Genomic DNA, 11806 nt, shown 5'->3' on the forward strand with positions numbered 1-11806 from the left:
TGTGCCCTAAATACAAGGACTGTTGTCCCTATAAGAAAAAGAGAGTACACACACACAGAAACACACAGGGAAGATGGCCATGTGGAGATGGAGGCAAAGACTGGAGTGATGCATCGACAAACCACCAAATGCCAAGATTTGCCAGGAGTTACCAGAGGCTAGGCAGTCAAGGAAGGATTCTTCTTCCCCGGGGCATTCAGAGGGAGGATGGGCTGCTGACACCTTAATTCCAGACTTCTAGCCTCAAGAACTGTGAGAGAATAAATTTCAGTTGTTTTAAGCCACGCAATTTGTGATAATTTGTTGTGGCAGCCTTAGGAAACTAATACAAACACCAAGTCTGCTACAATACTAAAAGTAGACATCTGATATGTCCACTCATACCACTTTGTTTTCTGAAGACACAATATTGCTGGATCTTTATTTTTCTATAAGAAAATATCAGTCATTTGATTGGTGAGTTTAACCTCAGCATTCTTCATAATCACTGTTACATTAAGACTTATTTCTGCCATCTTATTTCTTGTTCTCTATTTTCAAATGTTTCTCTTTTTTTCTTCTTTACTAGTTTCTATTAGGATGGGTCAAAGTTACTTCTGTTAGTTGTGACGTTTGTGTTCATAATTTATTAAGACCCATGCTTAGGTTTGTTTTTTGCCATCAATCTCTAGACTTAATTACTACATATATATATATCCTTTGAAAAAGACACCACTGGTCCCCCGCCCTCTATCCTTTCATGAGTTTGCCATCTTTTAGAATTTGATTCTATATCGTTACAGGTTTTTTTCCTTTGGACATTGCTTATTTTGACAACAGAACCTACTAAGTTGCTAACTCTCCTGTAATTCTCCTATCAAGTAAGTTCTCTGGAGATATTCATCATTTTGTTAGAATACTTTCTCCAAGGGTGTTTTCAAATCACATCACTGTATAGTATACACTTTGAGGAATTTTATGGCAGAAGACATCTTTATTTCACTCTCACATTTCAATGAGAGTTCAGCTAGATATAAGAGGCTGGATTCAAATTTCCTTTTTAAAAAATACTTTGGAACTATTATTCTAGTGTTGCTATTGAAAAGTCAGACGTGAATCTAATTCTTATTCCTTTATAGATGACCAGCTTTTTTTACTCTGGAATTATCTTTTCTTAAAGTTTACTTTGAAAATTTCACTGCCAAATTGCTGTTTTCCCCCTTTCTTTGTTTGGTATACAATAAGTCCATTCAATCTTTTCTTAATTGTGGGGAAATTTCAATTAGCAATTCTTCAAATATTTAACTTTCCTGTACTTTTTCCTCTCCTTTTAGGGCCCCTATAAATCAGATATTGACACATTCTATTTTTCATACCCTTTAATTTTTCTCTCATTTTTCCAATTCTTTGTCCCTTTTTCACGCCTTTTAGGAACGTTTCAAAACCTGCTCCATATCATTAACTCATTCATCAATTGTGTTCATTCAACCCAAGAATTAAGGGTTTTTTCTGTTATATCTGATTGGTTCTTTTTAAAATGTCTTGTCCTTGCTTAATGTTTACAATGTCTTCCTATATGCCCTTGAATATTTATTAGGATTATTTCAAATTCTTGTTTTCTCTGGCTCATTAGTTCTGTTCCCTCTGGAATTAGTTATTCAGTTTGTGATCTCTTCTTTCCACTACTTTATATCACTGTTCCTCAAATGTCTCTTTATTTTTCTTATTCCTTTTGGAGTATCAGCTATAGTTTTTATATTATGTTCATAATTCCATCCATATCCCACTTAATTCTTAGGCATCTCAGACTCAAAGGAGGAAAACCACAATTGCTGTAAGTTCCCTATCTGGACTCTCCTCATAGCATAAACTAGACTTAATGTCCTCTGGATTTAGCCTGGTTTGGTACTGCGTCTTTTCATGTTCTGTAGAATTAGACTATGTCATAGAATTACCAAACATTGCCCATTTGTCTGTGGAAAGAGTTAGAGCTTTCTAGGGGTATGGGAATGATAATAGTGGCCCAGACTGGAAAATAACTATAGAAAATGTAATTATTTCCAAAATTTCTTGGAACCTTAATACTTTGTGATTGGTATAATGAATCTTATTGTCCTTCCTCCCCTTCATAGACCTGTATGATATAATTTTTTAAATCAAAAATAATTAAAATTTAGTTTTGAGGATTTCTTAACTGAACCCTAACTAACCCCCAAGATAACTGGAGAGGCCTCTTGAGTTTTACAAAACCAGTTTCGATATCGCTGATCTAAAAATATAATAGAAGTTGGTTTGACATGTTCTGTGGAATCATTTCCTTCTGCCTCCACGTTATCGACATATCAATATTTGTATCTTACCAGAAACCTTTACAGATGTCTAGTTCTTTCATTTGATCTGACGTTCTCTTGTTCAACAAATATTTGTTGAACACTCGCCACATGTTGTTCTAGTTGCCAGGTACCCAGCAAGAAAGACACAGTCCCCACCTTCACAGAGCATTAAAGTCTAATAAAGAATCCAGATTGAATGTAGCTTCTATTAGAGCAGGGATTTTTTTTTCTCTGTTTTTTTCCAGTGTTTCCCAAGCACATAGAACAGTGTAAATATTGGTTGGATGTTAAGTGAGTAAATATCTGACACTAATTACAAGTTCGTTGAGCATTATGGAGGGAAAGAGCAGGTGTTGTGGATTATATAAACAGGAGGCCCTACCTGCTCTGAGGGATCATACAGAATGAGTTCTCCAGCTGATGGAGCCATCCTAGAATGGTTTATGAGGCTCAGGTGAACAATCAGTACCTATTTCCAATCCAGGTTGCCCTCCTATTATGCATGGAGGCTTGAACGACCTTGGATTTTCAGTATTGATTTCTATAAGTGAGAAGTTAGATGAATTGCTTAGTAATACCATATGTTTATGGAAATAAAAGAAAAATCACTTTAACAATGTTGATTTGTGTTTCTTGCTTCTCGTCTGCCCACTCCTCCACTGCATTTTCTTTTCTAACTTGCAGATGAAGGGGCATCTATGCACCCTTGTGATGATACGTACTGTGGACCTTTCCCAGAATCCGAACCAGAAGTGAAAGCCGTAGCTAACTTCCTCCGAAAACACAGGAAGCACTTTAGGGCTTACCTCTCCTTTCATGCATATGCTCAGATGTTGCTGTATCCCTACTCTTACAAATATGCGACAATCCCCAATTTTAGCTGTGTGGTAAGTATTTGACCCTGTGCACGTGTGTCAGACATGCTAGTGTTTTTCTAAAGCTAAGATGGTTCTAAGTAGTAATGATAATAGCAAACACATATTCTGTTTATTCTAATAAGCATTTTGTATATTAACTGCTTTATTTTTCATAATCATATAAGGTAGGTAACTATTATTACCCCCATTCTACAGATGAGGAAACTGAAACCTACAGAAATTAAGTAATTAGACTAAGAGCACACAGCTACTGTGTCATAGCCAGGTTTCAGCCCCAAATCCAGCTCCAGCTGTTGCTTTTAACCACTAGGCTATGCTGCTTCTCAAGGGCAATCGTTTCAAACCTATTTGCATTCTTACCACAGGTTATACAGAAAATGTCAGGAGGGATTTGATTAGCATTACAGCTTCGGTCACATATGCAGGGCTGTAATTAACTTTATTGAGTAAATAATTGTTCATAAATTATGGTCTGCCTCTCATTAATTAAAAGCAAGTTTTAATTTATAAGCGCTATTTGCTTAATGCTACTAAGTCTCTGGGCATGTATCTGACAAGTTAGTGCTAAGAATGAACAGCCTTTCAGGCATAAGATTACTTGAAAGTGAAAAAGCAGAGTTCCCTTCTCTCATCTGGGAAAGCCAACAACCTACTTGCCATAGGACATAATTCCTCGTAAAGTGAGTCTGGCTCAGAACCTACAGCATCTAAAGGCCTGTGAAGTTCAAAACCAGTCCAAACTGAAATATAGTGTTAGAAGTAAGAAGGAGGGAGCAGCGATGGGGAGGGGAGGCACACGAGGGTTTTGGGTTGCTGTTGATCTTCTATTCCTTGACCTGGATGGTGGTGACGTGAGTGTGTTGAATTTGTGATCGTTCATTGAGCTATAAACTTAAAATTTGTATACTCTTCTGTATGTACATTATACTTAAATTCAAAAGTTTTCATAAAAGAGAAGCATCCTTGGGACTGGCCTAGTAGCACAGTGGTTAAGTTCACACGCAGCAGTCCAGGGTTCACGGGTTCAGATCCCAGTGCGGACCTATATACTGCTCATCAAGCCATGCTGTGGCAGTGTCCCACATACAAAGAAAATAGAAGATGGTTGGCACAGATGTTAGCTCAGAGCCAATCTTCCTCAGGAAAAAGAAAAAAAGCATCCTCTTTCTCTCTGTACCTTGAACTCCAAATCCTGCACCAGTTGCTTGTGGTTGCAGGAAATCCTGATCTAGATGTCCAGGCCCTGGAAGGAATAGGGAACATGAGGAGATCGGAAGAAGGCCTGGGGAAAGGCTTGTGTTCTGTCCAAAGGAGGAAATTTGCTCTTGGCATTCCAAGCAAGAATTCTGAGCAAATTCTCTCTTGAGAAATATTGCAAAGGTGATAGTTATATTTGATGGTGCTATTTTTCAGGTACTCTGTGGGTCAAATAGGCTTGCTGCTGTTGACTTGGCACCCTAACCACTTTGTATCACTATGTTTCTATAGGCAAATGTTCAGCCCTTTCTAAATTGAGCAACGTGTCTATTTGGAGTCTCAGAACAGATTACATGGGATATGTAATATATTAAAATTATTACACGAGAGTGTTCTCCATATTTTGAATTTACCTTTCCACCAGGAGTTAAGCCTATTTTCCTTTTGTCTTGGATTGAAGGATGTGCTATAAAAAGTAGATCAGTGGTTCACAACCAAGGATGAACTTGCCTCTCAATGGACATTGGGCAATGTTGGAGACATTTTTTATTGTCACAACAAGAGTAGGAGATGCCATTGATATCTAATGGGTAGAGGCCAAGGATGCTACTAAACATCCTACAATGCACAGCCTCCCACAGCAAAGAATTACTCAGTCCAAACCGTCAGTGGTGCCACTGTTGAGAAATCCTGATAGTGGGTTACATATAAGCTAAATCATTAAAACCAAGATTGCAATTCTCAGAAACTAGATAGTCTCTGAATGTTAACCAGAAACCACTAAATTCTATAAAAATTCTTCAAAAACATTGCACCAATATGTAGGTGTCTGTGTTTCTGCTAACATCTTTTAGGCCTTCCATGAAGTTGCTTTAAATATGGAAATATTTAAATAAAAAATATACTCCTTACTTAGCTGAGGTCCAATAAGTGAGGCCTAGGTCGTTTTGGACATTTGGAAAGAGGAAGCGATGGAGAAAGGAGGAATTGCTTAAACTCTTTCAAACACGTGTCTAGCTGTGCCACCCTGGAAAGTAATTCTTAGAAAATTTGCTGAAGTTTCCGCTTTTTGTAGGAAGATATCTAAACCTCTCATCAACATGCATCTGCACCCGAGTGACAGAAATGCAGTGGGCTCAAAGGGCTAAAACCATGCCCATGTTTTATGTAAACAGGCAAAATGCTTTTTTCTTTTCCTAATAGATATTTTTTCCTCGGGTTTAGTCATCTAAAATAATGAGTAACAAAGGTCTCCTCACCAGCAGAATGCAGTAATCTTCTAAATGTAGAAATTCTGCCCTTGCCATGGAATATTGCCGAGACCGTTGGAGCAAATGTTCAAATCTTAGAATATTCTCCATAAAGATACCTCATTATGGTGTTTACGTTCCTTTTCTGTTGGCTCCTGAGAGGAGAATGTCATCATCAGCGAGATCAATAATAAATTGTCTGCCAGGTTCTGGAGCCTGGTCCCTGAATATCCACAAAGTGTCGTATTTGCCGCAAATGCTTCTTTCTGCATCCCTGAGGTGAAGGAGAACAGCAAGCCGAAGCTGGGTCCAGCACACAGCACCATGTTGCCCATAGTGCTTCCACTGACATATTGAATTATTCATTGGCAAACTGAAATGGGAGAATTGTATACTGGTTTCAACATACTTCTTTTCCTCTCACTGGTCATACAATACTTCTCTAACTCCTTATTGAAACTAGTGCTTTTATTCCATTTGAAAATGTTTTCAAGGGTAGTCAGTCTCATTCTAGTTCATGTGAGAAGAGTGACCTTTCAGTATTTTGATTGTATTGAGTATTTTTCCTGATTTTTGGCATTGGTAGGAAGAGTGCCACCTCCGAATTTCTACATCTTAGCAGTACCTTACTGAGCTCAGCCAGAAGTCGTGACGCATTCTGAAACTACTGTTCCCATTCCCAGTAGGGATAAACACACAGCATAAGAGAAGTCATTCTTACTGAATTAAATGTTTTTTTAATTGATCCAAATGTGTTTCAAATATCTTGTATATGGCCACTGAGGTAGGTACTTAAGGATCAATAAGATGATCTTGATACTCTTGCAGATCTATGCTTATCCAACATTCATGCAAGAGACATTGATTAGCCATCTGTTATACCCAGTCGTATTCTAAATACTGCATATGTAGCTATGAGTGAGACTGACATGGGCGCTGCCCTGTCAAAGCATTTTGTAATTTATAAAAATAGCTATCTCTGAACTAAAGTGAAGAGGATAGAACACTAAATCAGTGTCAGAAGATATGGGTACTTATCCCAACTCAACCACTGCTTGCCGTGTAACCCCGGCCTGCCCATTTAACCTTGCTGAGGCTTCTTTTTCTCGTTTGTAAAATAGAAATATTACTGATCACTGGTTTGTTGTGAGGATCAAAGGAAATAATATGTTCTAAAACATATTGCAAAATGCAGCATGTGTCAAAGAATAACATTTTTTTCCTGAAGATTGGCACCTGAGCCAACAACTGTTGCCAATCTTTTTTTTTTCTGCTTTTTCTCCCCAAAATCCTCCCAGTACATAGTTGTATACTTTAGTTGTGGGTCCTTCTAGTTGTGGCATGTGGGATGCCACCTTAGCATGGCCTAATGAGTGGTGCCATGTCCATGCCCAGGATCAGAACCAGCGAAACACTGGGCCGCCAGAAGCAGAGCACACTAACTTAACCACTTGTCCAAGGGGCCGACCCCCAACATAATACTATTATTAAATAAAGCTATTAACTAATGTGCCCATCCTTGTTCTCCAAATTGATGACTGATAAGGTTAAAATAACATGCCAGTGTTTCTAAAGGTCTCAATGCAATGATGTCAGTGATATAAATTCTCCATTTTCCCTGACAGGAATCTGCAGCTCATAAAGCTGTGAATGCACTTTGGTCAGTATATGGGGTACGGTATAGATATGGACCTGCCTCCAGCACATTGTGTAAGTTTCCTGTGGATGTTGTGTTAGAATCATCTCCTGAACCAATATCCTACGTAACGACTTCTGTTTAAAAAAAAAAGAGAAAGTGTGTTCCTCCTAAAGTGAAATTTTTGACTGCCAAATTAGCCAAGGAAGATGGAGGGAGTTTATACCTGATTAGTTTTACTCTGCTTGACAGAAATCACTGTACTAAGTTAAATAAATTCTAAGCAGTGAATATTCTAAGCATGTGGTAATGACTACAAGGTTGAATTGAGATCTCATAACAGTAGAAAGTACCACAACGGGCTCCGTAAGCAATTGTAACTACTGTAAGGGTGGAAATGGGCCTTGAGAAGATAATGAAGTAATGTTTCAGCCCTAAAAGAGTTTCCCTTTTATTCCTTTCCGCTGCCATTCTTGTTATGAAATTCTATTTCATAACACCTTCAGCTGAATTTCCCCTAAAAAGTGATTAAAATATTTATATGAAATAAAGAGCAACAGGATATATGGAAAGAACTTGGACAAAGAATCAGGAGACTTGATTCGAGTCCTAATTCTGCCACTAGTCAGGTTGTTATCTAGTCAACATATTAATCCTGGGCTTCAGTTTCCAAAACTATTAAATGAGGAATTGGACTAGATCACTTCTCATGACTTTTCAAACTCTAAAAGTTATTGACTAATCGGTTGGAAAATATAGTGAGAAATCATAGTTGAGTGTCCATGTATGCATTTGAAGGTTTACACACACAAGTGATAGGTATATGTAGGGATAGTAACATCCAATTGTGCTTTTCAGTGAGGTAGCAAATTTCTCCTCGATTTCTTTAATCCATCCATCATTATATTCCTAAACGCTCTCTTTCTTCAGCCTTCAGAAGAAAAGCTTGGTTTGTCAATTAACATTGTTTAACATTATTATCCTAATAATGAGAATGTCTTAAATATCAGAATTCTTTTCAAAGACTATGATCATTGGTTTCATGACCTTATTAGAGCTGTTTTTCAAGAGAGCCACCCTGAAAGGGGAAATATAGTATTAAAAGAAATCACATTACCAGTTAACACCAACATAATATATACTAACAATTTTAAGACATTAACTTTAATTCTTACAGTTCACATTTTCAGCTTGGAATCAAGGCATAGTCATTGCATTATATTTACCTAGAACAACGTGTTACCATAGAAATGAGTCTGTCACATCACCATGATGTAACTGTTGGCACGTATTGTCTCTGACTTCGGCTACTATGACTACTATTTGTAGTTCCAGTGTACTCTAAACCAGAGGGACAATGAAGGCACAGCCTGCCTTCTGTCCTTAGCCTGAGAAACAGCAGAGTCATTTAATTGTCATCTTCACATAATAATTCTATCTCTAGCTTGTCCTGGCAAAAATAGCATAAAAAGAGATATTATTTGAGTAGATGAACGTACTGAGAAAATTTTTTAAAAATGATAATGTTATGTCAAACTGGATCATACAAATTTCAGGAAAAAAGTATAATAAGAGCCTTCTATGAAACATTTATTTATTAAGTAATTATTAAGAGCATGTTAGGTTAAAAATTATATACTAGGCACTTTGGAGTATAAAGATACAAAATAATAATAGCTAATATATCCTGAGCACATTATTTCATTTAATTTTCACAACAGCCCTATGTAGTAGGTATTATCTCTTTTTCTAAAGGAGAAAGTGAGGCACAGAGAAGTCACAATAGATGGTGAGATCCGATACAACCCAAACCACAGTCTACCTCTAATGCCCTCACCTTCAATTCTGCTGAAAAGCTGGAACGTGTGAGGTCAGAGGAACCAGAAGGGGAGCGTTGCCAGAATGGATTGTCAGCTAGATTAAATGCTGTTGAGAGTTTGAAAGTGAGATCTGAGAGAAGAAAAAAACAAAAAAGGAGATTAGGCCTGCTGTCCTTGGTCACCTTCAAGAACAAAGTTTTCATAAACGGATAGAGGCAAGAACCAGAATGAAAGTGGGTGAGGATGTAGAAGCAACATATATAGATTCCCTATTGAGTTACAAAGCAAAACAAAGAAAAAGAGGATGGCCTGTAGCAGGATCAGAAGGAAGCGCTATACGAAAGCAGTGCTTGAAACTTTTGGTCAATGCAGATGCAAGAAAGGGAGATTTAATTAATGAAACGAGGTCTTGGAGAAGGGACCTTCTCACTACAAGAGAAGACAATAAGAAACGGTATCAAAAGATGACGCGTGTAAAAGGCGAGCGACATTTCTTCCTCTGGGCTAGAAGGAGAAAAGTCAGAGAGCTGTGATGTCAGTAGAGGAGGTGATGGGCTAATTACCCATTATGAGCATGGGGACAGTGGTAAAGTGAGGGACAGGACTAGAAGAGCATGAGAAAGGGTCACCATGTAAAGGTCTAGAAAAAGGAGCCTAGAGCAGCCTTGGGAACAAAGAAAGACTTCAGTGACTAGTGTGAATTTACAGCCAAGACTTTGTTTCTGCTCCCTCACAAGCAGTGCGAGCAGAGAAACTGGGCCAAGGATTGAGAATTAGCAAAACAAAAGCAGAAAAAGGACTGGATAAGGCATTTTAAGAGTCTGGTGAGAAATTCAGTAATTGACCATGGCCGGGTAGACAGTCAAATGAAGTTCTAAGAAGGCTGGGAGGAGTCTGGAAACTACAAACTTAAGCAAAGGTAAAGAACAAGTTTGTTAGGAGTGAAAACATAGGGGAAGTAGAAGAAATGAGGAAGTTTTCTGGGAAAAGAATTTCAATATTCTAGAGCTTGGAAGTGGCAAAGGACTGAGTGATAAAGGCCAGGTGTGGGTTTGTTTATAGGTAAATAAAGTAAGGGTGGAGATAACTGGAACTGAGGCTGAGAAATTTTGAGGTCATTATCCTGGAAAAGTACCAATACTTAAACTAGATCCTCAAAGATGATAGCAGGCGTGCTTTATAAGTTCCATGAGCCTGATGCCAAGGAACTACTGTTAAATCATTCTTGTTGAAACAGTATTTAATTGGAAGGATTTCGTTTGGCTTAGTAGGCAAGTTCTATATATACATATTTTGGAAAACATACAGACTCTTTAGTGAGACTGAAATTTTTTTTTTCTTCAACTTTTAGATGTGAGCTCTGGTAGCTCAATGGATTGGGCCTACAAAAATGGAATACCCTACACATTTGCTTTTGAACTGCGTGACACTGGGCACTTTGGATTTTTACTCCCAGAGATGCTCATCAAACCCACCTGTACAGAGACCATGCTGGCTGTGAAGAATATCACAATGCACCTACTAAAGAAGTGTCCCTGAGATGGCCCAAGAGTCAGGTCAACTGCCAGAGAAAGAACTGATACTGTGCAAGAGCTATGTGGCGATGGGTGGAAATTGACGTAAAGAGAAAGACAACTGCTTAGAGTGAACATATGTGTGGACTTCAAAAGGACCTTCTCATGCAATTCAACTCTCTGTGGCAATAAAAAATGATTGAAAAAAAGAGAGAGAGAGAGCTTAGCCTAGTTTGTTGTAAGAGAAAGCATCCATTTTATATCCCTTTAGAGTCTTATTTGATTAAGGGGGGAGGAGATATTTTTAAATTCTTTTGTCTCAAGAAATGTACAAATTGAGGATTTTGCTTCAATAAATCTCATGTTTTCAATTAAGATCTAGGCTACTAATGATGTTTAATCACTTGGTTCTCATTTGAAATGGAAATATTTGAAATGGAAAGAACTATATTGCTTAATAATAAGTATTCAACTTACCAAGACCTCATATTATTCATATCTTTATTCCCTGGCATTAGCGCACCAAATACCTATAGAAATTTAACAAGAAAGAGCACTTATGGCTAGCCTCTGAGAATACCACTTTAAAAAAAAGAGTGATTGAGGTGCCAAATACAGTGTTAAGAGCTTTACACTAATCATCTCACTTATTCCTCAAATACCTGAGGTAGATACTACTATTATCCTCATTTTTCAAATGAGGAAATTGTGGCTTAGAAAGGTAATATAGACTTCCATTTCCAGGAATATGACAGGATAAGTATCTAAACTATAACTTTTGGACAAAATATAATTTTTTAAATCATCTTTAGAACATCAGACAAAAAAGTAAGAAAATCTCAGGCCAGGCATTGAGTAAAGGCAGGAACCTAAAAAGATAAGTGGGACACTGTTATCCTGAGGGCATTAGTTAAACCAGTTGAGTGCAGACCCTGATTTTCACAGCATTTTTAGAGAATGAGAGCAGAGAACAAAGCCCAGGGCTGCCCCACAGTGGGAAGTCGAATAGCAGAGTCTCCTCCTACCAGAATTCTGGGATCCCAAGGGCTCTAGCTTCAGCGTAAGGGTAAATTACAAATGAAGCCCCATGCTGCCTCCAATGGGCCACAAGGAAAAGTGACTATTTCAAATTTTGGCAAGAGTAGAGGGGGAGAAATTGCCACTGAGAATTTGGAACCACAAGTAGCCCTCACTCAGGT

The 11806-nt window shown here is 38.0% G+C and overlaps 1 protein-coding gene across 1 annotated transcript in view; it reads left to right on the forward strand.

Annotated features, from left to right (window-relative positions):
- Window positions 1-11429, forward strand: part of CPA6 (carboxypeptidase A6) — a 275249-nt gene extending 263820 nt beyond the window's left edge. The window contains exons 9-11 of the mRNA XM_014838490.3: window positions 2997-3199; window positions 7263-7347; window positions 10445-11429. Coding sequence (XP_014693976.1) covers window positions 2997-3199; window positions 7263-7347; window positions 10445-10632 — 476 coding nt within the window. The 3' untranslated portion in view covers window positions 10633-11429. The remainder of the gene's footprint in view (window positions 1-2996; window positions 3200-7262; window positions 7348-10444) is intronic.
- The last annotated feature ends 377 nt before the right edge of the window (window positions 11430-11806 follow it).

Source organism: Equus asinus, chromosome 12 (assembly GCF_041296235.1).
Source record: "Equus asinus isolate D_3611 breed Donkey chromosome 12, EquAss-T2T_v2, whole genome shotgun sequence".
NCBI classification, from domain to species: domain Eukaryota; kingdom Metazoa; phylum Chordata; class Mammalia; order Perissodactyla; family Equidae; genus Equus; species Equus asinus.